Here is a 27,407-nt window from a genome sequence, read left to right as displayed (position 1 = left end):
GAAAATACTATGTTTTCTGATGGTCTTTGGTGACCCCTCTGACACCCCCTCGCGACCCCCACAGGGGTCCCAACCCCCAGGTTGAGAAACACTGTTCTAGAACATGGCCATATAGCACGAAAAACCTACAACAACCCAGTTTCTCCTACTTGTTTCTCAATCCGTATAACAACTCTGACAAGCAACACAAATTGCGTGCATCGTCTCCTGGAAATTCTTTCCTTTTTTGTGTCCTCTTTCCAAGATCTTTCCTTTGAAACATTGGTTGTCGAGTGCTTCACGTTGGGCCAGAATTTCAGAGCAATGTTTGTAAACACCTTTCTTCCATTTGCTCACTTGTCCAAAATCTTTCAAAGTACTTCTCTGTCTTCTTCTTCGTTGTCTTGGGTTTGATGGTCTCCATTCCAAAAACGGAGCAGACGTTTCCGCATTGCTTTGCGCCGGATCCATAAATGCAATTCACTCTGGTCATTTCCAAATTTGCCCGCAAACTTTTGGGGGGAAAAAAACACTAAGATCCATGATCTCATTTGTATTGATTTGTCTGATGTTGCGGCAAACCCATACGGACAGATGAAGTCGAAAGCGGTTCCATTTGTGCGCTCCGTTCCTTGGCATCCGCCATTGGGGTTTATTGAAGTTTCTGCAACTTTGCAAAGCTTAAGAGTTTCTGCAACTTTGGAAAGCTTATCATCTATTCTGTTTTCTCTCTTGGAGCAAATTAAGGTCTGAAGCGTACAAGCTCCAGTTCTTTGCATCTGTGTTTCAAAGCAAGGAAATGGAGATGCTTCATTGGATCCTCTTCCCAAAATGAGATTCCAGATTGAGTTCCAATGGTGCATCTCTTCCCAAAACAAATCTCCAGATCAAGTTCCATGACTTCTCCTTTGGATAACCCCCATCCTTCTCCCTTCATTCCCCCCTTTTTTTCTCCACAGAACCCGTTAGAAATGTCAACATCACCAGTAATCCCAGTAAGGTTGTGGAAAAGACCACCATGAGGTGCATCTCTTCCCAAAACGAGCCTCCAGCTTGAGTTCCATGACTTCTCCTTTGGATAACCCCCATCCTTCTCCCTTCGTCCCCCTTTTCTTTCTCTGCAGAACCCATTAGAAATGTCAACATCACCAGTAATCCCAGTAAGGTTGTGGATGAGACCACCACGAGATGCATCTCTTCCCAAAACAAGACTCCAGATCAAGTTCCATGACTTCTTTGGATAACCCCCATCCTTCTCCCTTCGTCCCCCTTTTCTTTCTCCGCAGAACCCGTTAAAAATGTCAACATCACCAGTAATCCCAGTAAGGTTGTGGAAGGGACCACCATGAGGTGCATCTCTTCCCAAAACAAGACTCCAGATCAAGTTCCATGACTTCTCCTTTGGATATCCCCCATTCTTCTCCCTTCATTCCCCCCTTTTCTTTCTCCGCAGAACCCGTTAGAAATGTCAACATCACCAGTAATCCCAGTAAGGTTGTGGAAGGGACTGTCACAACTCTGACTTGCAATGCTGACGGCACCGAGGTCTCTTACTTCTGGCTCAAAGGGGACCAGATCTTGGCAAGCGACGATCGCATCTCCTTGAGCGACGATAACCGCAACCTAACGTTCAACGCAACGGTCCAGTCAGACTCCGGCAACTACACCTGTTACGCCAACAACAGCCTTTCTAGTAGCAACAACACCTATTCGCTCGATGTTTTCTGTAAGTCTGGGTTTTCCTCTCAAAGGGAGGTTGGAAGTGAACGGAAAGATTTGGGTTTGGGGGTGAAGTAGTAAAACCACAACAATCACAACAACAACAGCAACAGCAACAACAATAACAAAAATGATAAACATTTAAAAATGATAATAATTGAAAAGTAATACCTCGGTCCACACTTACCAAACATACATGATTTGAACACTGGTATATTTCTGATGTTGTGAGCTTCGTGTCCAAATCCTCTTTTTTTTTTGCTCAGGGTGCGTCTACACTGTAGAATTAAATGCATGGTTAAATGTTAAGGAATCCTGGGAGTTGTAGTTTGGTGAGGAACCTGCGCCATTTAGCAGAGGAGGAAAACTCCCGGGAGTCCGTAGCATGACGCAAAGGGTCAAACTATAACTTCTCAGAGTCTGTAGTATAAGACAAAAGGCCTTGGAAAACTACAACTCCCGGGAGTCAGTAGCACAAGGCGAAAGGCCTTGTGAAACGACTACTTCCAAGAGTCCATAGCGTAAGGGACAGGGCGTTGCAAAACTACAATTTTCAGGAGCTTATAGCATAAGGCAAAAGGCCTTGTAAAACTACAACTCTCATGAGTCTCCAGTATAATGCAAAAGGCTTTATAAAACTACAAATTTCAAGAGTCTGTAGCATAAGGCGAAAAGCCTTGGAAAACTACAACTTCTAAGGGTCCATAGCGTAAGGCAAAAGGCCTTGTAAAACTACAACTCTCATGAGTCTCTAACATAATACGAAAGGCTTTATAAAATGACAAATTTCAAGAATCTGTAGCATAAGGCAAAAAGCCTTGTAAAACTACAACTCTCATGAGTCTGTAACATAATGTGAAAGGCTTTATAAAATGACAAATTTGAAGGGTCTGCAGCATAAGGCAAAAAGCCTTGGAAAACTACAACTTCAAAGGGTTCATAGCGTAAGGCAAAAGGCCTTGGAAAACTACAACTTCTAAGGGTCCATAGCGTAAGGCAAAAGGCTTTATAAAACTACAACTCCCAAGAATCCGTAGCATAAGAGGAAAGGCCTTGGAAAACTACAACTCCCAGGAATCCATAGCACAAAGTCCTTGGAAAACTACAACTCCCACAAGTCTGTAACATAATGCGAAAGGCTTTATAAAACTACAACTTCCAAGAGTTTGTAGCACAAGACGAAAGGGCTAGTAAAACTACAACTCCCAGGAATCCATAGCACAGAGTGAAAGGTCCTGTAAAACTACAACTCCCAGAAGTCCATAAGATATTGCGAAAGGGCTTTATAAAATGGCAACTCCCAAGAATCTGTAGCACAAGGCGAAGGGCCTTGAAAAACTACAACTCACAGATTCTATGGCGTTGAGCTATGGCAGTGAAAGGGATGCCAACGTGCGTTCCTTCTACAATGTCCATGCGCCCTGTGTCCAAAAACTTCCACTTTTGAGGCATGCCTAGAAAACCGAAATCTGCAAGTGCCTTTGAAGGGTCGACGTCCTTGCTTTCCAGTTCCGCTTTCCCCACAAGCAAGACTTTGACTATATTTCATATATATCTAAAAACATTGTAAAAAAAAAAACCCCAAAACACCTAGTTTCAAGTCGACAGCAAGTGTCTAAAAATAGCACGATATAAATATTTGGGTCCAGCGTCCCGGCAGGCTGAACTTCCTTCCCATTTTAGGCCATTTAGTTCCTCTTAAATAGAAAAGGCTTTGTTTCAGAGGAAGGAACTTGCAAAACCACATCTGAAAACCCTACGAAAAACCCTGCCAGATGTGGGCGAAACGTCAGGAGAGAATGCTTCTGGAACATGGCCAGAGCAGCCCAGAAAACTCACAGCACCCCAACGATAATTTTATTTCTTCCCTGCCTCTCCTCACGGCTTGAGGTGCATGCATCACAACATTGCAAAAACACACAATCAAATCACACAAACACTCCATAGAATACACATATTGAAAACATATTTCCATAAATACATATTAAAATACAGGAAACAAAAGTTAGGCGTTGAGCGGAAGTTTGCAATTTGTTATTAAAACTGTCTGCCGCTTTGAGTCCCCTTTGCGGAGATAAAGAGAAGTAATAATAATAATAATAATAATAATATCTGGGTAATAGTTCCCAAACTGAACTCAGTTTCCAAATACTGAAAGCCATTCCCAGCTTGCATCGAAGTATTTTTCGGTTTGGGAAGATCATTTCGATTCCTTGGTCCTTATTGCAGAAACACAGCATATATCTTATATCTATATATATATAAATGTCATGGTCGTTTGTGGGATTAACATAACTCAAAAACCACTGGGAGAATTGACACAAAATTTGTACACAGGGCACCTAACAGTCCAACGAGTGTCCATCACCCATGAACACATGTACGTACGGACACACAAAACCCCAGCGGAACAGACTTAAAAAACCCAAAATACACCATATATACATATACAAATACACTCATATACATATACACATGCACACATTCATACACACACATGTGTATATATGTGTGTGTGTGTGTATATACACACACACACAAACACACACAAATATATTTATTTATTTATTTACAGGTTTTCTATTCCGCCCTTCAATTCAATGCCAATTTTTGACATACAAACATATACAGACATACACAGAGGCTGTTTAACTTTTTCTGGCCGCCAGGGGAGCTGTCGCTTTCCTCGTCCATCTGCGACACTGATGAAGCACTTCCGCATTCCCTGCATGCTTCCCCGCTGGAATGCTTTGCTGGAGTCTTCTTTATGCCTCATAAATCAGTTCATTGAGCCTCCCCACACTTTAAGGTGGTACCTAATTTTCCTACTTGACAGATGCAACTGTCTTTCGGGTTGCAAAGGTTGACAACAGGCTACACACAATTGGTTGGAAACCCACTCCAACCCGGGCTGGCCTCGAACTCATGACCTTTTGGTCAGAGTGATCTTAATGGAGCTGACACTCAGCCGGCTGCTCCACAATCCCGCCACAATATACACATATAGACACATACATATGCACACATGCATATATATACATATACACACACATGTACATATATACATACATACACACTAGGCTTGGGCAACCCATGGTTCTAAATGATTCTAAAGTACTTACAAAACTAAAGTTCTGGTGGTGAAAATTTCAGAACTCTAACAAAACTCTCAAAATTTAATTATTATTTCATTATTGGTGATTTTAATGACAGAACCAATTAGGAACGGCCATTTATTATGAAATTTTGAGAGTTTCGTTAGAGTTCTGAAATTTTCACCACCAGAACTTTAGTTTTGTAAGTACTTTAGAACCATTTAGAACCATGGATTGCCCAAGCCTAATACACACAAATATACACACAAATATGCATATAGACAAGCACATATACACAAATATATGCACACATATATACACACACATATATGCACCCACCCCCACACACACACACACATATATATATATACACACACAAAACACATATACACAGTCTGGGCCACAGCAATGCATGGCAGGGGACGGCTAGTTTATATATATATATACACACACACACACACACACAGAGAGAGAGAGAGAGAGAACAGGTTTGCATTGCCCTTTCTCAGCAAAAGGTTGAATCTCCAAAAAGGATGTTTCCATGTCTGTCTCTTTTCCCCTTAAACAATAGAGACGTCACTTAGAATTTAAATTTCGGAGCCCCGAAAGGTGCCCTTGGGTTCCCCGAAATGCAGGTGTGCATTGGCCCATGCCTTGGTGTTTTAGCCCCCCTTTTGGCCCCCCAAAATTCCACCCAAGACCCAACACCTCCTTCTTCTGTATCTGCTCCAGATGGGCCCGGTGACCCCATTATCAGCCCCAACACAACGTTTTACGTAACGGGCTCCAGTCTCAATCTCACCTGCACTGCGGACTCCAACCCACTTGCACAGTACACCTGGCGCTTTAACAACGACACCCATAGTGGGGGCAATTGGCTAATTGATAATCTGAACGTGAGTCAAGCTGGGAACTACACCTGCGAGGCGTTCAATGAGGAGACCGGCTGGAACTCTTCTCAGTTCCTGGAGATCAAGGTCCTGGGTGAGTATCCTCAGGCTGCGTGTCTCCGTAAACGCCAAAACGTAATACAGTGTTCCCTCGCTACTTTGCGGTTCGCTTTTCGCGGACTCGTAGTTTCGTGGGTTTTTGCCTCCCGGGTGGCAACGTTACAAAGCATCCCTACTTTGCGGATTTTCACTTTTTGCGGGTGTTCCCGGAACGTAATACCCGCAATAAGTGAGGGAACACTGTGTATCCAAGCGTCCAATCGTAGCCTATCTATCTGTCCTCTGCAGTTGGGTGTCCTTGGCTTCCTTCCTTGCAAATGATCGTCCTATGATCCAGAATGATTTTTCCGGAGCCGCTTGCCTTCCACGGGATGCGCACGGCCGTCCCACCAAACGCGAAGATTCTGCTTCTTTCTGGAGTCTTTCAATCAATATTCCACTTTTCCGGTGTGGTTTTTTGCTCACGTTGTTCTCCAAATTAGGGTTTGCTTTTGTGTCCCCAAATCTTGACTCTTGATTGTCATTGGTTCGCTCCAAAGGTTTGCAACGCCTGCGTTTTGTACTCCTCTCTGTGTCGTTTTGCGATTATTGTGAGATCGTCGTTGGCAAAGCACAAAATCGTTCCATCTGTCTGAATCAGCGCCTTGACTGTCACTTCAGTAAATATTGTGTGTTTGCTTGGCTTTCCATTGGTGGACGGTGGCAAAATGTGTGATTATTTCTCGCTCTTTGGTTGGTCTTGCTCTTCTGTTGATGAACGCCATGGCACCATTTCTTGGGAGACATAGAGGGAATGGAGGGGTGTTCTGTCGCGCGCTGGGCTTGAAATGAATTGCTTTTAAAACAGGACGTGCAACTTTAGCCCAGCGGAAAGCCAGGGGGCCTGAAGAGAAATTCTTAAGGATTTTCACCATAAACAGTCTTTAGAGGGCTTGTGAAATATAACAAAGTCTTTATTGGTGAATGTGAAGGAGTTGTTAAACTGCTGCCACCAATTGTGAAGGTGCACGTGGTAAAACACCCACTGCCACCTAATCTATGAGGGAAGCCGGGCAACGATCAATATCAACCTAGGAGCTATTTTATAAAGGGACTGTTAATTACAGAAGGCTTTATTCATTTGATAGCGTAGCGTTTACTTTCCTGGCTTGACTTTACTATTGCAGGCTGTTCAACTTAGGAGCAACTGTATCAGGCAAGGCTTGAGGAAAACAGTAACAAGTTTATTTTAACAGGAGTATAACATGTTTAACTGTTTCTTCTCAAGAGGTACAAATCTTGATGGTTACATTGGAAAGGTTTCATGAGTAATCTCAGGCACAGACTTCAAAACGTTTCACAGCAGGCACAGCAGGCTTAAACCCAGCCAAACCTTGATTCTTAATTCAGAATCAACAACCCCCTGTAGCTCTCTCACTACCAGGTCCTTCTCTGCAACCACTTTGGTCACCAATTGATTCCCTGAATCCCCACCCTGAGATTCAGTCTTTCCTATAGCACACTGGCTACAGACACATTCCCTGAATCTCCACCTAGAGACTCAGTCCTCTCAGTAGCTCGCCGGCTTACTGACTGACTTTTTAAAACAGCTGCCTCTTGAAGAGGCAGTTGGCTCCGCCCCTGTTGCTATGGCAACTCAGCTAAGGCCAAGCCACCATCTCCAACAAAACATAATCTCCGATACTTACCATCCCTAAACCACTGTCCAAACTACACATAACCAAAGGAATAAAACTTACACATCGTCACAGTGAACAATCAACAGAAACTTCTTTTGTCTTCAAAAGGTTAAACAATTGCTTCCAGGCTTTGCGCAACTGGTGGCTTCTAACTGTTACTTTTACTCTAAAGGAAAATCCCTTTCCAAACTCCTCCCAGGCTGACTGTGAACCTAAACCTAACTGATGTGGGCTCCACTACCGGGTTGAACTGCGTCTCAAAGCACCGAGTGGACCTACCAGTAGGCCTGTAGTCACTTCAGCGGGAGTTTTTAGATATTCAAAGCTGTTTTTCCCTCTGAAATTCCTCAGAGCTTTAGAGCTCTTAAGACTGTTCTCCCCTGGGAAGTCTTAATAGTTGAGAAGTCTGTATGCGTCCTGTACATTGGTTGGAAACCCACTCCAACCTGGGCTGGCTTTGAACTCATGACCTTTTTGGTCAGAGTGATCTTTAATGCAGCTGACACTCAGCCAGACACTGCGCCACAATCCTGGTGGGTTTGTTGGGGTTTATTGAAGTTTCTGCAACTTTAGAAAACTTTAATATGCATTTCATCGTCGATTCCGTTTTGTCTCTCGGAGCAAAAGAAGGTCTGAAGCGTGCAAGCTCCAGTTGTTTGCACCCGTGTTTTAGCAAGGCTTTAGAAATGGAGGCGCTTCACCGGATCCTGTTGGTGCGTCTCTTCCCAAAACGAGACTCCGGATCGAGTGCCATGACTTCTCCTTTGGATAACCCCCACCCCTCTCCCTTCTTCGTCCCCCTTTTCTTTCTCCGCAGAACCCGTTAGCGACGTCTCCATCACCAGTACTCCTTCTAAGACCGAGGAAAATGACGTAGTGAGCCTGAACTGCAGTGCCGCAAAGGGCACTGAGGTCTCCTACTTCTGGCTCAAAGGGGACCAGATCTTGGAAAGCAACAATCGCATCTCCCTGAGCGACGATAACCGCAACCTAACGTTCAACAGAACGCTCCAGTCAGACTCCGGCAACTACACCTGTTACGCCAATAACAGCCTTTCTAGTAGCAGCAGCACCCATTTCCTCAATGTTTTATGTAAGTCCGGGTTGTGCTCTCCTAGGAAGGTTGAAAGCGAATGGGAAGACTTGGGTTTGGGTAACTCCTCATTCAAAGAGCGCATCCAGAGCCACTTTGGGTCCCATGTATTGAGTTATTTAGGATAGGTCATAGAATCATAGAATCCTAGAATCCAAGAGTTGGGAGAGACCTCCTGGGCCACCATCCAGTCCAACCCCATTCTGCCAAGAAGCAGGAATATTGCATTCAGAGCACCCCTGACAGATGGCCATCCAACCTCCAAAGAAGGAGCCTCCAACACACTCCAGGGCAAAGAGTTCCATTGCTGAACGGTTCTCACAGTCATAGAATCCTAGAGTGGGAAGAGACCTCCTGGGCCATCATCCAGTCCAACCCCATTCTGCCAAGAATATTGCATTCAAATCACCCCTGACAGATGGCCATCCAGCCTCTGTTTAAAAGCTTCCAAAGAAGGAGCCTCCACCACACTCCGGGGCAGGGAGTTCCACTGCTGAACGGCTCTCACAGTCAGGAATTTCTTCCTCGTGTTCAGGTGGAATCTCCTCTCCTGTAGTTTGAAGCCATTGTTCCATGTCCTAGTCTCCTCCCTGGAGACTTGCTCCCTCCTCCTCCCTGTGGCTTCCTCTCACATATTTATCCATGGCTCTCATCATGTCTCCTCTCAGCCTTCTCTTCTTCAGGCTAAACATGCCCAGCTCCTTAAGCCGCTCCTCATAGGGTTTGTTCTCCAGACCCTTGATCATTTTAGGCGCCCTCTTCCTCTGGACACATTCCAGCTTAGAGTCAATATCTCTCTTGAATTGTGGTGCCCAGAATTGGACACAATATTCCAGGTAAAGTGGTCTATCCAAGGCGGAATAGAGCATGGGGAGCAGGACTTCCATGGACCTAGACACTAGGCTCCTCTTGATGCCTGAGGCCAAAATCCCATTGGCCTGCATCAAGAGGAGCATAGTGTCTAGATCTAGGGAAGTAATGCTACCCGTCTATTCCGCCTTTCTCTGCAACACAGACCCAAGATGGCTTACAAACAGTATGCAAACATTAATCATTAATCAATAAACAATAGGAATAACTCCAAAGTAAAGAAATGCTGACCCATAACATGGTTCACAATAAAAATGACGATTATAATAATAATTAAGTAAATCAAAATACATAATTTTAAGTAGAGCGATAACCCCAAGATTGACAAATACTGACCTATACCTCGGCCTGCATTGACCAAATGTGCATAATGCAAACACAGGCACATTTCTGATATCGTGACCTCCACGTCCAAGTCGTTGTATTGCTCAGGGTGCATCACACCACAGGATGAATGCAGTTTGACGCCACTTTAACTCAAGGCCACGCCATTCGGGGAGTTGCAGTTTTGCAAGGCCTTCTGTATCAGCGTAAGCTAGTGCCTCGCCAAACTACAACTCCCACCATTCCATGTAACTGAACCATGGCTATTAAAGTGCATCGAACTGTATTAATTCTACAGTGTAGAGCAGGCATGGGCAAACTTGGGTCCAGCTGTTTTGGACTTCAACTCCCACAATTCCTAACAGCCTACTGGCTGATAGATAGATAGATAGATAGATAGATAGATAGATAGATAGATAGAACGGATGGGTGGATGGATGAGTAGATGGGTGGATGGATGGATGGATGGATGGATGGATGGATGGATGGAAAGATAGATAGATAGATAGATAGATAGATAGATAGATAGATAGACAGACAGACAGACAGACAGACAGACAGGATCACAGGATGGATGGATGGATGGATGGATGGATGGATAGATAGATAGATAGATAGATAGATAGATAGATAGATAGATAGATAGATAGACAGGATGACTGGATGACTGGATGGATGGGTGGGTGGGTGGGTGGGTGGGTGGGTGGATAGATAGATAGATAGATAGATAGATAGATAGATAGATAGCTGGATGGGTGGAGGGAGGGAGGGATAGCTATAGATATAGATAGGTAGGTAGGTAGATAGATAGATAGATAGATAGATATAGCTGGATAGATGGATGGATGGATACATAGCTGGATGGAGGGAGAGATAGCTGGATGGATGGGTGAATCGATAGATAGAGAAGAAAGAAAGAAAGAAAGGGATGGATACATACATAGCTGTATGGAGAGAGTGATATAGTTGGCTGGCTGGCTGGCTGGCAAGAGAAAGTGTGAGAGAGAGAATGGGATGGATCCATACACCTGGAGAACCCAAGTTTGCCCGTGCCTGGTGTAGATGCCTCTTCTGACTGGGCCCAAAGTGGGAAAGCTCATATTTTGGCATACTGAGCAGGTATGCCTTTTTCAAGCCAGGACTTCCACATCTAATACCCCTCATGTTGACTCTCCAGGGTGCCAAATCTCAGGTGATAACCCCTGACCCAAGAGATGGGTGCCATTGACCTGAGACTGTCCATAAACAAACCCGATCATTCCAACCCAATTCTGAGATGCCGTTGGTCTTTTCAGAAACCTGGCCTTTTCTCGGTTCCTTCTCTCTGCGGATGCATTTCCCGAGTCTAAGAGTTTCCCATTGGGCACCCACCAACCGCCTTTTCCACAAGTGACTCAAGAGCACGTAGCCGTGGGTTCCCCAAAATAGCCCACATCCGACTAGGTGGTTGGACTTCCCATTTTAGCTCAGCTGTAGCACATTGCAGTCCCAATGGCAAAATAGTAATAACAACAACAACAACAACAATAATAAGTGCATTACAGTCTCAATGGCAAAATAGTAATAATAATAATAATAATAATAATAATAATAATAATAAGCGCATTGCAGTCTCAATGGCAAAATAGTAATAATAATAATAATAATAATTCAATAATAATAATAAGTTGTTATTATTATTATTAATAATAATAATAATAATAATAATAATAACAACAGCCAGCAAAGTGATCTTGTCTGCAATGGACTCATCTTGTTGTAATAATAATAATAATAATAATAATAATAATAATATAGTCTGAGCATTCAAATATTTTGCAATTCAAGGGAAATCAAAAACCAATAATAATAATAATAATAATAATAATAATAATATGGTCTGAGCATTCAAATATTTTGCAATTCAAGGGAAATTAAAAGATAATAATAATAATAATATCGATACTAATGTGTCCTGAAGAGAACCCAAGCTTCTCATATTGCAAATCATCCCTGGCTTTCATCAAAGTGCCTTTAGTTTCGGAAGAGCCACTCATTCCCGTTCTGCCCATGGTCCCAGCACACTTGAGCAAATTAACATCGGAAACGGGCTTCAGGGGCCAATTCTGTGCCAAAGTTGGCATCTCCAGAAAAGGCCTTTCCATACGTGGTCAACAGAAAGCTCCAGGTTGATTTGAATGCAAAGGGTGTATGTAGTGGAGCCTCCTTCTCTAGAGGGTTTTAAGCAGAGGCTAGATGGCCATCTGTCGGGAGGGTTTTGATGGTGCCACCCTTTATTGCAGAAAGGGGTTGGACTGGATGACCTTGAGAGTCAACTCCATTTTAGGATTTACGGCCATCTGTCGGGAGGGATCGGATGGTTCTTCCTGCCTGGCAGAAAGCGGTTGGACTGGACGGCCTTTAGGGGTCCCTTCCAACTTTCAGGTTTTGTGATCCACCAGAAACTGGATGGCCATCTGTTGGGGGAGGTTTGATGGTATCATCCCATCTGGAGTGCCATTGGGGGTCCCTTCCAACTCTACAGAAGTCTTTAAACAGAGGCCTTATGGCCACCTGATGAGAAAGTCCAGCAGAAACATGATGGCCATCTGATGAGAAAGTTTTGATGGTGTCATCCTGCTTGGCAGAAAGTGGTTGAACTGGATGGCCTTTAGGGGTCTCTTCCAACGTTTGGGTTCTATGATCCACCAGAAACTGGATGGCCATCTACTGGGAGGGTTTTGATGGTGTCATCCTGCTTGGCAGAAAGTGGCCTTTAGGGGTCTCTTCCAACGTTTGGGTTCTATGATCCAACAGAAACTGGATGGCCATCTACTGGGAGGGTTTTGATGGTGTCCTGCTTAGCAGAAAGTGGTTGGACTGGATGGCCTTTAGGGGTCCCTTCCAACGTTTGGATTCTATGATCCACTAGAAACTGGATGGCCATCTACTGGGAGGGTTTTGATGGTGTGGTCCTGCCTGGCAGAAAGGGGTTGGACTGGATGGCCTTTAGGGGTCCCTTCCAACGTTTGGATTCTATGATCCACTAGAAACTGGATGGCCATCTACTGGGAGGGTTTTGATGGTGTCATCCTGCTTGGCAGAAAGGGGTTGGACTGGATGGCCTGGCCTTGAGGGGTCCCTGGTGCTCCTTTGAGTCCCTTCCAGCCCCTTCCAAGGCCGGTCACCTTGCTCTCCTGTGTCCACTCCAGATGGGCCCGACGTCCCCCTCATCCTCCCCAACAAAACGCGTTACGAATCGGGCTCCCTGCTCAACCTCTCCTGCAGTGCGGACTCCAACCCGCCTGCAAACTACACTTGGCATTACGGGGATGGCAAAGTCTTCCAAGGGAGCAACTTGGAACCTTTTAACCTGACTCTGGACGACACCGGCTTCTACAACTGCACGGCTTCCAACGACCAGACCGGACGCAGTGAAACCCGATCCCAGGAGATTGTGGTTGTGGGTGAGTATCTTGCGAGTTGCATGCCTCTGCCTTCCTCTGCAAGAGTGAGTTGCAGAGCGAGGGACTCACGGATCCCTTCCCAATCTCTCCCGGTTGATTTCCGCCTCCTTTGTGTACGATCCCACTTCCTGTCTTCCTGGCACGCCGTCTGCCAACGTCCCCTTGATTCTCCCACCCAAGAAATCCGATTTCTTGCGTTTCTGCATGCGTTCCGAGATTCTGCTCGAAGCATACGCTCCGTCTCCATGGAGCCTTCCAATCACGATAATCAATGCGATGCGCCCTTCTCTCTTTTGCATGTTTTGAACCTTCAAGGCATCTCTTATGCCTTGGTGTCGCTGTCCGTTGGTTCCTCGTACAGATCTGGTGCTTAAAAGCCCCTCTAAATCACACACTCTTACTATCTGTCGTAAGAAAGAAGTATCAATCTATTTACCAATCAATCAATTGAGGCCTCAGGTGGTCTGGGTTGGATGGGCATCTTTCAGGAAGGCTTCAGTTGTGTATTCCTGCAGCTGGGACTAGAGAGTCTTTTAGGGTCCCTTCAAACTCCAAGATGTTATCATTCTAAGTCATGATTTTGAGAGATTTTGGAGGGAAGTTGGGTTTTGGAGACTTCTATGTAAACATTTCATGGGATATAGAGAGCTGGGTAGACAGGTAGGTGGATGGAGAGAGAGAGAGAGAGATCGCTAGATGGATGGACGGATGGATGGATGGATGGATGGAGAGTTCAATAGCTGGATGGATGGATGGATGGAAGGATGGGGAGAGAGAGAACTGGATAGATAAATGGATGGATGGATAGATAAGTAGGTGGATGGAGAGAGAGAGAGAGAGAGATTGCTGGATGGATGGACGGATGGATGGAGAGAGAGAGTTCAATAGCTGAATAGCTGGATGGATGGGGAGAGAGAGAACTGGATAGATAGATAAATGGATGGATGGATGGATGGATGGATGGATAAGTAGGTGGATGAAGAGAGAGAGAGAGATCGCTGGGTGGATGGACAGATGGATGGAGAGAGAGTTCAATAGCTGAATAGCTGGATGGATGGATGGATGGGTGGATGGCTTGACGGGGAGAGAGAGAAATGGATAGATAGATAAATGGATAGATGGATGGATAAGTAGGTGGATGGAGAGAGAGAGAGATCACTGGATGGATGGACGGAGGGAGAGAGTTCAATAGCTGAATAGCTGGATGGATGGGTAGATGGATGGATGAATGGTTTGATGGGGAGAGAGAGAACTGGATAGATAGATAAATTGATGGATGGATGGATGGATGGATGGATGGATGGATGGATGGATAGATAGAGATAGATAGATAGATAGATAGATACATAGATAGATACATAGATATATAGATACATAGCTCCATGGAGAGAGACATAGCTGGATGGATGGGTGGATTGATAGAGAGAGTGAGAGAGAGAGAGAGATACAGATAGCTAGATAGGAAGGGTAGATAGATAGATACATACATACATAGCTGTATGGAGAGAGTGAGATAGCTGGATGGATGGATGGATGGAGAGAGAGCACTAGAGAGAGGGGGAGATGGAGAGACAGAGATGGGTGAATGGATAGATAACTGTATGGAGAGAGTGGTATAGCTGGATGGATAGCTGGATGAATGGATGAACAAATAGGTAAACAGATGTGAAAACGTGTATATATGTTTGCCCTTCCAAGTCAATGTGCTGGCAAGATTTATACTATTGACAATCCATCACTATCATTTCCCAATCATGGAAATGGGATTCTACACTGATAATATATGCTAATATATATACATTAACATTGACTGATAGACATCTCATATATAATATATATTGTATATAATATATATTGGTGGAAGAGCGCATGCGATGGATCCCATCTTTTTGCTGTGCTTTGGGAACCTTTTCCCACGGGAGCCGGCAAACAAAACTTTGTGAGCCTTCTGTCGCCTCCAAATCCTGCATGAAGTGTGATCCAATCCATGCCAGATCCACTTCCTGTGAGATTTAATAATGCTGTTTGACCCATCTGGGGCTGTTGCTCAATGCGATATGATGTGTTCCTTCGTGTGTTTCTGTCTTTCCATGGGGCAATTTCCTAAAATGCAATTTCGAGGAGTATTGTGTTATGCAGATGTGTGCTTTCTCCATCTTTGGACCCCTTTTCCCCTAATAATAATAATAATAATAATAATAATAATAATTTTCCGTAGTAGTCATTGTAATGCCAATACATGTGTTTTCAGCAGGATGGTATTGTTTTATGTCGTTTTCAACAGGTTTTGAATGGCTTTGGTGATTTTATTGAACTGTTTTTAATAAGTCCCTCATTTAATTCTGTTTTATTGTTTGCACAATTTAATTAGTTAGCCACGTTGAATCACCGAGAGAGAGAGAAAGTGGCATACAAACAACAACAGTAAGAATAATACCACCAACATCCCAACCTCAGTGTTTGCTTGTAATTCCCCTTGGAGTGCAAAATATTTGAATACTCAGACCATTTATTATTGTTGTTGTTGTTGTTGTTGTTATTGAAACAACAACAACAACAATACTACGAATAATACCACCAACATCCCAAACTCAGTGTTTGCTTGTAATTCCCCTTGGAGTGCAAAATATTTGAATGCTCAGACCATTTATTATTATTATTATTATTATTATTATTATTATTATTATTGAAACAGCAACAACAATAGTAAGAATAATACCATCAATATCCCAAATTCAGTGTTTGCTTGTAATTCCTCTTGGATTGCAAAATATTTGAATTCTCAGACCATTTGTTGTTGTTGTTATTGTTATTGAAACAACAACAATAGTAATAATAATACCGCCAACATCCCAAACTCAGTGTTTGCTTGTAATTCCTCTTGGATTGCAAAATATTTGAATGCTCAGACCAATTGTTGTTGTTGTTGTTGTTGTTGTTATTGAAACAACAATAACGACAACAAGAACAACAACAATAGTAATAATAATACCACCAACATCCCAAACTCAGTGTTTGCTTGTAATTCCCCTTGGGGTGCAAAATATTTGAATACTCAGACCATTTATTATTGTTGTTGTTGTTATTATTATTGAAGCAACAACAACAACAATAGTACAAATAATACCACCAACACCCCAAACTCAGTGTTTGCTTGTAATTCCCCTTGTAATGAAAAATATTTGTTTCTCAGATCATTTATTATTGTTGTTGTTATTGAAACAACAATAACGACAACAACAATATTTATTTATTTATTTATTTATTACTTGCACTTATTTACCGCCACTCTCAGCCCAGGGGGCGACTCGTGGCGGTGAACAACAACATAGAAAAGACAATTTACAGTAATCAGAACAATACATAACATGCTACTACTACTTGACATATACTTATACTAAAAATCCGCTTCGTCATATCATGGGTCATAGTCAGTCTCATAGTCGTGGTCCATTCCGGTCATCATTGCCAAGATATAGCACTCAGTTAAAGGCCAACTCGAAGAGCCATGTTTTCAGGCTCTTACGAAAGGCCATAAGGGAGGGCGCCTGTCTAACTTCAGCAGGGAGGGTGTTCCACAGCCGGGGGGCCACCACCGAGAAGGCCCGCTCTCTCGTCCCCGCCAGGCGTGCCTGTGAGGCAGACGGGATCGAGAGAAGGGCCTCCCCGGATGATCTCAAGGTCCTCGTGGGCTCGTAGGCCAAGATGCGGTCTGCAAGGTATTTTGGGCCGGAACCGTTTAGGGCTTTGTAGGATAGTACCAGCACCTTAAATTGGGCCCGGTAGCAAATCGGCAGCCAGTGGAGCTGGGACAGCAAGGGCGTTGTGTGCTCCCTACGCCCTGCTCCTGTTAACAACATGGCTGCCGCGTGCTGGACTAGCTGGAGCTTCCGGGCCGTTTTCAAGGGCAGCCCCACGTAGAGAGCGTTGCAGTAGTCAAGGCGGGATGTGACCAAAGCGTGTACCACCGTGGCCAAGTCAGACTTCCCAAGATACGGGCGCAGCTGGCGCACGAGCCTGAGCTGTGCAAATGCTCCCCTGGTCACCGCTGAAACCTGGGGATCCAGGCTCAGCGACGAGTCCAGGGTCACACCCAAGCTGCGAACCTGCGCCTTCAAGGGGAGTGCGACCCCGTCCAGCACAGGCTGTAACCCTATACCCTGTTCGGCCTTGCGACTGACCAGGAGGACCTCTGTCTTGTCTGGATTTAATTTCAGTTTGTTCGCCCTCATCCAGACCGTTACAGCGGCCAGGCACCGGTTCAGGACCTGGACAGCCTCCTTAGTAGCAGGTGGGAAGGAGTGACAGAGCTGGACATCATCTGCGTACAGGTGACACCGCACCCCGAAACTCCGGATGATCTCACCCAGCGGCTTCATGTAGATGTTAAACAGCATGGGGGACAGGATGGAGCCCTGAGGAACCCCACAGGTCAAAGGCTGTGGTGTTGAACAGGAGTCCCCCAATAACACCTTCTGGGTGCGGCCCTCCAGAAATGACCGGAGCCACTGCAAAGCAGTGCCCCCGAGACCCATTTCCACAAGGCGCCCCAGAAGGATACCGTGGTCGACGGTATCGAAGGCCGCTGAAAGGTCCAGGAGCACCAACAGGGACACACTCCCCCTGTCTAGCTCCCGGCGCAGATCATCCACTAAGGCGACCAAGACCGTCTCGGTTCCATGTCCCGGTCTGAAACCAGACTGCGCCGGATCCAGATAATCCGTGTCTCTCAAGAATACCTGGAGTTGTGAGGCCACCACGCTTTCCATGACTTTGCCCAAAAAGGGGAGATTGGAAACAGGCCGAAAGTTTTCGAATTTGGTGGGGTCCAGTGATGGCTTCTTCAACAGCGGCTTTATGATAGCCTGTTTTAGGCTCGCTGGAATCTTGCCTTCCCGAAGGGAGGCATTCACCACCACCGTTACCCACTCAGCCAATCCCCCTCTGGCCTCCTTCAGAAGCCAGGATGGGCAGGGGTCTAGGATGGACGTGGTGGGCCTCATTCCTCCAAGTATCTTGTCCACATCCTCGGGCTGTGGACAAGTACGAATAATACCAACATCCCAAACTCTGTGTTTGCTTGCAATTCCCCTTGGAGTGCAAAATGTTTGAATGCTCAGACCATTTATTGTTGTTGTTGTTATTATTATTGTTCCTTCCCCGTTTTCTATCTCTGGATCGAGACCCAAAGCATCTCAATACACGCATCAGTTATTCTGTGCAATGGGTTTTTTCCTGTGTGTGTTTTGGATCAAACTGAATGAGCAAAGTCTTTTTAGGACACAAAGGGAGGACCTGATACAAGGTAAGATGACTTTTGATGGAAATAATGGAGTTTTTTGTTGTGAGGCGCCTGTCTTGGGGTAATAATAAGGTGATGTTAAGGGCAGGTCAGAGTCGGCAACCTGTTTTGCAACCCTTTGTCGGTTGAAACGATGACAATAAACGTGAGTCACCACCTTCCCAATTAGGACATTTTGCAACGTTTGACGGCCCCGTGCAACAAGTGCCCGATTCTGATGCAAAAATCATCATAGCCTGAGCATCCATTCCTTTATCTATATTATTATTATTACTACTACTACTACTACTACTACTACTAGTCATCCCCTGCCACGCCTTGCTGTGACCCACTCTGGTGGTCATGGGGGTCCTGTGTGGGAGGTTTGGCCCAATTCTATTGTTGGTGGGGTTCAGAATAATCTGTGATTGTAGGTGAACTATAAATCCCAACAACTACAACTCCCAAATGTCAAGATTCTATTTTCCCCCAAACTCTACCAGTGTTCACATTTGGACATATTGAGTATTCGTGTAGCGTTTGGTCCAGATCCACCATTGTTTGAGTCCACAGTGATCTCTGGATGTAGGTGAACTACAACTCCAAAACCAAAGGACACTGCCCACCAAAGCCTTCCAGTATTTTCCATTGGTCATGGGAGAACTGTGTGCCAAGTTTGGTTCAATTCCATCGTTGGTGGGATTCAGAATGCTCTGTGATTGTAGGTGAACTATAAATCCCAGCAACTACAACTCCCAAATGTCAAGGTCTATTTCCCTTAAACTCCATCTGTGTTCATATTTGGGCATATGGAATATTTGTGCCAAGTTTAGTCCAGATCCATCATTGTTTGAGTCCACAGTGATCTCTGGATGTAGGTGAACTACAACTCCCAAATGTCAAGATTCTATTTTCCCCCAAACTCTACCAGTGTTCACATTTGGGCATATTGAGTATTCGTGTAGAGTTTGGCCCAGATCCATCATTGTTTGAATCCACAGTGCTCTCTGGATGTAGGTGAACTACAACTCCCAAACTCAAGGTCAATGCCCACCAAACCCTTCTAGTGTTTTCTGTTGGTCATGGGAGTCCTTTGTGCTAAGTTTGGCCCAATGTCATCATTGGTGGAGTTCAGAATGCTCTTTGATCGCAGGTGAACTATAAATCCCAGCAAATACAACTCCCAAATCATCACAAAATCATTTTTTTGGGTGAAGGACATACATTGGGTGTTGTTAGGTGTCTTGTGTCCAAATTTGATGTCCATTCGTCTAGCGGTTTTTGAGTTCTGTCAATCCCACAAGTGAACATGACATTTTTATTTAGATAGATTGCCTTTGTCCTTTACGCCTTGGCCGCTCCCTTGGCTCCTCTCCATCCTCCTCGCTCTTTATGTTCTTCCTCTCTCCCATGTTGGGAGTGGAAAAGGCTGCTTTCAAATAGGCAGACAATGCAGTGTCATCAGATCTACCCCATAATAGTCTCCCCCAATCACAAACACAGAAGAGAATGGGGGTGATATTGCATGTCACCGTGGGAAAAGGAAGGAAGGATGGACATCGTTTCCGAATGACAACTTTGGCACGTTTTGCGTTGCAATATAGAATCATAGAATCCAAGAGTTGGAAGAGACCTCCTGGGCCATCATCCAGTCCAACCCCATTCTGCCAAGAAGCAGGAATATTGCATTCACATCACCCCTGACAGGTGGCCATCCAGCCTCTGCTTAAAAGCTTCCAAAGAAGGAGCCTCCACCACACTCCCTCCGGGAAGGCAGAGAGTTCCACTGCTGAACGGCTCTCACAGTCATGAAGTTCTTCCTCGTGTTCAGGTGGAATCTCCTCTCTTGTAGTTTGAAGCCATTCCTCCATTGCGTCCTAGTCTCCAGGGAAGCAGAAAACAAGCTTGCTCCCTCCTCCTCCGTGTGGCTTCCTCTCACATATTTATACATGGCTATCATCATATCTCCTCTCAGCCTTCTCTTCTTCAGGCTAAACATGCCCAGCTCCTTAAGCCGCTCCTCATAGGGCTTGTTCTCCAGACCCTTGATCATTTTAGTCGCCCTCCTCTGGACACATTCCAGCTTGGAGTCAACATCTCCCTTCAATTGCGCTGCCCAGAATTAGACACAATATTCCAGGTGTGGTCTAACCAAGGTGGAATAGAGCATGGGGAGCATGACTTCCTTAGATCTAGACACTATGCTCCTCTTGATGCAGGCCAAAATCCCATTGGCTTTTTTTGCCGCCACATCACATTCCTGGCTCATGTTTAACTTGTTGTCCACGAGGACTCCAAGATCTTTTCCACACGTCCTGCTCTTGAGCCTCATCGCCCCCCATTCTGTCTCTTTGCATTTCGTTTTTCCTGCCAAAGTGGAGTCTCTTGCATTTGTCCCTGTTGAACTTCATTGTGTGAGTTTTGGCCCATCATCTCTCTCATCTGTCGAGATCCCTTTGAGTCCTGCTCCTGTCCTCTGGAGTCTTGGCTCTCCCTCCCAATTTGGTGTCGTGTGCAAACTTGATGATCCTGCCTTCTAGCCCTTCATCTAAGTCATTAATAAAGATCCTGAACAGGACCGGGCCCAGGACGGGAAAACCCTGCTTGTGGCACTCCACTTGTCACTTCTTTCCAAGATGAAGAGGAAGCATTAGTGAGCACTCTCTGTGTTCGTCCACTTAACCAATTCCAGATCCACCTCACCGTAGTTTTGCCTCGCCCACCTTGGACTAGTTTCCTTGCCAGAAGGTCATGGGGGACCTTGTCCAAGAAGGCCTTCCTGAAATCCAGGTACGCTCCATCCACGGCATTCCCTGCATCTACCCAGCTTGTAACTCCATCGAAGAAAGAGATCAGATTAGTCTGACATGACTTGGTTTTGATAAATCCATGTTGACTATGAGCAATGACTGCATTTGTTTCTAAGTGTTTGCAGACCACTTCCTTAACAATCTTTTCCAGAATCTTGCCCGGTATCGACGTGAGGCTGACCGGACGGTAGTTGTTTGGGTCGTCCTTTTTTCCCTTCTTGAAGATTGGGACCACATTGGCCCTCCTCCAGTCTGCTGGACGGCCTAAATTGGCCCCTGCTTGGTGGAGATCAGGCTCATTTCCCAGTTCCGAATGTTCGTTTTCCTGGAAAGTTCTGCAGAAAGACAACAGGGAGGGGAAAGGGGAAGCCAAGAGGAGAGAAGGGTCTGGAAGGGATCCAAGCTGTGCCGGGAAAGGCCCGCTCCGCAACTGAGAGTTTTTAGAACCATAATCCTTGGTTGGCGAGGGCAAGATACCTTCTTCCAATGTGGCCTTGCCCTGCCTTGTTATCAGGGACCAGGGTCACTCCTTGGCCTTGACTGGGTTCCTCTTCTCAACAAGGAAGGAGAGAAGGAAAAAGAAGTGAAAGAAGGAAAGAAAGAGAGGGAAGAAAGGAGAGAAGGAACAAAAGAGAGAAAGAGAGAGGGAAGGAAGGAAGGAAAGAGACAAGGAAGGATGGAACCAAAGAGCAAAGGAAATGAGGAAAGAAACAGGTACAGAAGGAAGAAAGAAGAAGGAAAAGAAAAAGAAAAAGAGGGAGGGAAGGAAGGAGAGAAAGAAAGAAGAAGGGAGGAAAGGTTGGCCACAGCAATGCGTGGCGGGTACAGCTAATGGCCTCATAAATCAGTTAATTTAGCCTCCCCACACTTTTAAGGTGGTACCTAATTTTCCTACTTGACAGGTGCAACTGTCTTTCGGGTTGCAAAGGTCGACAACAGGCTACACACAATTGGTTGGAAACCCACTCCAACCCGGGCTGGCTTCGAACTCATGACCTTTTGGTCAGAGTCATCTTAATGCAGCTGGGACTCAGCCAGCTTATGTCTTTGGATTAAGCTCTGGAGCCTGTTAGCCAACCATAATTGTCCCTTTTATTAAGGGATATATAGTTCACTCGCATCTCGGTCCGCTTCTTGGCATTATATTTAGACAAAGGAAGTTTCCAATCTCATTATAGATGTTTTGGAGTAATTGCTGAGATCTCGGAAACTTCAGGTGGATCCACACTGAGGGCAAATGCCGTCGAACTGCCATGGAATCATGGGATTTGTAGTTTCCCTGCCAAAGAGGACCAAACTCCCTTTGGCTGCCTCTACACTGGTACGGAATCATGAGATTTGTAGTTTTTCTAAGGTCTTTTAGCTTTCCCTGCCAAATAATAGCAAGCTCCTTTTTGGGTGCATTAGGGAATCAGTGTAGTTTTGGCTCCAGTCAAACTGGTGCGGAATCATGGGATTTGTAGTTTTCCCAAGGTTCTCTAGCCTTCCCTACCCAAGAGTGCTCTTCAGCTGCTTGGTATGGAATAATGGGATTTGTAGTTTCCCAAGGTGATTTTTTTTCCAGCCTTCCCTGCCGAAGCTTGCCAAACTACACCTCCCAGGATCCCGCAGCATTAATAATAGAAGTACCAAACTTAATTCATTATACAGATGAATCGAATAGGTTTCCCAGGGACTTGCATCGGAGCAGGAAACCCGAGATAATGGGTGCCAATGGCATGCAAATGGCACAAAAGGGAAGCTGCAAAGTTGGCCCCCGGCCACGGAGTTTCCAGAATCGGAGCTCTTGTCGACCGCGAAGCATTACGGAAGGTCTAGATTGCAAAGTATCCTGTTTGAAACCACCCTCTTGGTTCCCTTAGAAATGCTCGTTTTTCAGCATAACAACAATAGTAATAATAATAATAATAATAATAATAATAATAATAATAATAATATAATGCCACCAATATCCCAAACACAACATTTCCTTGTAATTTCCCTTGGATTGCAAAATATTAGAATGCTCAGACCACATTATTATTATTATTATTATTGGCATTTAATTTCCCTTGAATTGCAAAATATTTGAATGCTCAGATCATATTATTATTATTATTATTATTATTGCCTTTTAATTTCCTTTGAATTGCAAAATGTTTGAATGCTCCGACCACATTATTATTATTATTATTATTATTATTATTATTATTGGCATTTAATTTCCCTTGAATTGCAAAATATTTGAATGCTCACATCATATTATTATTATTACTATTATTATTATTATTGGCATTTAATTTCCCTTGAATTGCAAAATATTTGAATGCTCACATCATATTATTATTATTACTATTATTATTATTACTATTGGCATTTAATTTCCCTTGAATTGCAAAATATTTGAATGCTCAGACCATACTATTATTATTATCATTATCATTATTACGTTTCTGATATGTAATGCTATCTTGCATCTTGTATGTTTTAATGTATAGATTGTGCCATTTTTACTTGTTGGCTGCTTTGAGTCTCCTTGAGAGGGAGAAAGCGAGATACAAAGTGCATCCAGACTGTGGAATTAACACAGCTTGACACCCTGTTTGGTTGCATTGCTAGGAGATCCTTGGAGCTGCAGTTTGCGCTCTTGGGTCCTTGTTAAAACTACAACTCCCAGTTTCGACACCCTTTCAGTCGCATATCTCATTGCTAGGGGATCCTTGGAGTTGTAGTTTGCACTCTTGGAGACTGTGAGATACCAAGTGCATCTGGACTGTGGAATTAATGCAGTTTGACACCCTTTCTGTCGCAATATCTCACTGCTAGAAGCACTCTTGGGCCCTTGTTAAAACTACAGCTCCCAGTTTCGACACCCTTTCAGTCACAGTATCTCATTGCTAAGGGATCCTTGGAGTTGTAGTTTGCACTCTTGGGCCCTTGTTAAAACTACAACTCCCAGTTTCGACACCCTTTCAGTCGCAATATCTCATTGCTAGGGAATTTCTGGAGGTGCAGTTTGCACTCTTGGGCCCTTGTTAAAACTACAACTCCCAGGTTTGACAACCTTTCGGTTGCAATATCTCATTGCTAGGGGATCCTTGGAGTTGTATTTTGCATTCTTGGACCCTTGTTAAAACTACAACTCCCAGTTTTGGCACCCTTTTGGTCACAATATCCCATTGCTAGGAGATACTTTTAGCTGCAGTTTGCGCTCTTGGGCCCTTGTTAAAACTACAACTCTCATGTTTGACACCCTTTCGGTTGCAATATCTCATTGCTAGGGGATCCTTGGAGTTGTAGTTTGCACTCTTGGAGAAAGTGAGATACAAAGTGCACCAAGATTGTGGAATTAATGCAGTTTGACACCCTTTTAGTCGTAATATCTCACTGCTGGAAGAATGCAGTTTGCATTCTTGGGCCCTTGTTAAAACTACAACTCCCAGTTTTGGCACCCTTTTGGTCACAATATCCCATTGCTAGGAGATCCTTGGAGTTGTAGTTTGCACTCTTGGAGAAAGCGAGATACCAAGTGCATCTAGATTGTGGAATTAATGCAGTTTGACACCCTTTTGGTCACAATATCTCACTGCTAGAAGCTGCAGTTTGCATTCTTGGGCCCTTGTTAAAACTACAACTCCCAGTTTTGGCACCCTTTTGGTCACAATATCCCATTGCTAGGAGATCCTTGGAGTTGTAGTTTGCACTCTCTGAGAAAGCGAGATACAAAGTGCATCTAGATTGTGGAATTAATGCAGTTTGACACCCTTTCAGTCGCAATATCTTATTGCTAGGGGATCCTTGGAGTTGTAGTTTGCACTCTCTGAGAAAGTGAGATACAAAGTACATCTAGATTGTGGAATTAATGCAGTTTGACACCCTTTTGGTCACAATATCTCACGGCTAGAAGCTGCAGTTTGCATTCTTGGGCCCTTGTTAAAACTGCAACTCCCAGGTTCGACACCCTTTCGATTGTGATATCTCATTGCTAGGGGATCCTTGGAGTTGTAGTTTGCACTCTTGGAGAATGCAAGATACAAAGTGCACCAAGATTGTGGAATTAATGCAGTTTGACACCCTTTTGGTCACAATATCTCACTGCTAGAAACTGCAGTTTGCACTCTTGGGGCCCTTGTTAAAACTACAACTCCCAGTTTCGACATCCTTTCGGTCGCAATATCTCACTGCTAGGGGATCCTTGGAGTTGTAGTTTGCACTCTTGGAGAAAGCGAGATACAAAGTGCATCTACACTGTGGAATTAATGCAGTTTGACACCCTTTTGGTCGCAATATCTCACTGCTAGAAGCTGTAGTTGTAGTTCAAACTACAACTCTCAGTATCCCATGGCATTGAGCCATCGGCAGTCCAGGTGGTATCAAAACTGCATTTATTCTGCAGCGTAGATTGGGGGTGTTGGGTTGGTCCTTGCAAGTCATTTGATCCCATGCCTTATAGAAGCGTGACACACCTTTGGACCCTGTGAACTATGGTCTGCATGATATCATGAATCCCATAAAGTGAGTCTGATGGCAGGTTGCGATGGAGAGAGGCTCCACGTTTCGATTGCCGGCGGTTTCTGTTGAGGACACTTTCCAGGACTTTGCCCCCTTGGCCCCGCCCTGGTTTCCTGGCCAAAGCGGCTCATTCGAAACCCTATAGCAGTGGTTCTCCACCTTGCCAATGCCGTGGACCCCTTAATGCCGTTCCCTATGTTGTGGAGCTCCTTGAACAGGAGGGTTGACCTCTCTCTCTAAGGAGCCCCGGTTAACATCCTGGCCGCTGCCCGTTGGACCAGTTGGAATTTCCGAGCCGTATTCAAGGGCAGCCCCACGTAGAGCGCATTACAGTAATCCAACCTAGAGGTGACCAAGGCATGGACCACTCCGGCCAGATCAGCCTTTGTGAGGTACGGTCGCAGTTGGCAGTTGTTGGCAGTTGTTGTGTGCTTTCAAGTCATTTCAGAGTTTGGTTGACCCTGAGCGAGGGCCGGGTAAATGACCTTGGAGGGCCGCATCCAGCCCCCGGGCCTTAGTTTGAGGACCCCTGGTCTAGAAGCATTTTCTCCTGACATTTCGCCTGCATCTATGGCAAGCATCCTCAGAGGTAGTGAGGTCTGTTGGGATTAGGAAAAAGGGTTTGTATATCTGTGGAAAAATATATATACAGACACACACACACAGAGTTGAGTCTCGCTTGCCCAACTTTCACTCATCCAACGTTCTGTATTACGCCACGCAGCCTGCCTCCCACCCGGATCCACAGCTGTTTCAATACATTGTGATGTTTTGGTGCTCAATTCGTAAATACAGGAATTACTACATAACGTTACTGCATACTGAACTGCTTTTTCTGTCGAGTTCTTGCAAAACGTGATGTTTTGGTGCTTAATTTGTAAAACCATAACATAATTTGACGTTTAATAGGCGTTTCCTTAATCCCTCCTTGTTATCCAACATTTCCGTTTATCCAAGGTTCTGCCAGCCCGTTGATGTTGGATAAGTGAGACTCTACTGCAGTGGTTCTCAACCTTTCTAACGCCGCGACCCCTTAACTCAGTTCCTCCTGTTGTGGTGACCCCCAACCAGCAAATTATTTTCATGACAACTTCACAACTGTAATTTTGCTAGACGGGGTCGCACTCCCCCTGAAGACGGAGGTTCGCAGTTTGGGTGTGATCCTGGACTCATCACTGAGCCTGGAACCCCAGGTTTCGGCGGTGACCAGGGGAGCATTCGCACAGTTAAAACTTGTGCGCCAACTGCAACCGTACCTTGGGAAGCCTGACTTGGCCACGGTAGTCCACGCTCTGGTTACATCCCGTCTTGACTACTGCAGCGCTCTCTACGTGGGGTTGCCTTTGAAGACGGCCCGGAAGCTCCAATTAGTCCAACGTTCGGCAGCCATGATACTAACGGGAGCGGAGCGCAGGGAGCATACAACCCCCCTGTTGCGCCAACTCCACTGGCTGCCGATCTGCTATTGGGTTCAATTCAAAGTGCTGGCGTTGGCCTTTAAAGCCCTAAACGGTTCTGGCCCAACTTATCTATCCGAACGTATCTCGGCCTATCAGCCCACCAGGACCCTAAGATCTTCTGGGGAGTCCCTGCTCTCTATCCCGCCGGCTTCACAAGTGCGGCTGGCGGGAACGAGAGACAGGGCCTTCTCTGTGGTGGCCCCTCGGCTT

General features: G+C 45.0%; 1 protein-coding gene across 1 annotated transcript in view; it reads left to right on the top strand.

Moving 5' to 3' along the window:
• Positions 1–27,407, top strand: part of LOC132765050 (carcinoembryonic antigen-related cell adhesion molecule 5-like) — an 87,631-nt gene that overhangs the window by 36,417 nt on the left and 23,807 nt on the right. Inside the window, exons 5-8 of the mRNA XM_067461199.1 lie at positions 1,433–1,705; positions 5,526–5,777; positions 8,240–8,515; positions 12,901–13,155. Coding sequence (XP_067317300.1) covers positions 1,433–1,705; positions 5,526–5,777; positions 8,240–8,515; positions 12,901–13,155 — 1,056 coding nt within the window. The remainder of the gene's footprint in view (positions 1–1,432; positions 1,706–5,525; positions 5,778–8,239; positions 8,516–12,900; positions 13,156–27,407) is intronic.

This window comes from Anolis sagrei, chromosome X (assembly GCF_037176765.1).
Source record: "Anolis sagrei isolate rAnoSag1 chromosome X, rAnoSag1.mat, whole genome shotgun sequence".
Lineage (NCBI taxonomy): Eukaryota > Metazoa > Chordata > Lepidosauria > Squamata > Dactyloidae > Anolis > Anolis sagrei.
The sequence above is the reverse complement of the archived record's forward strand: the minus strand, read 5'-3'. Positions and strand labels throughout refer to the sequence as shown.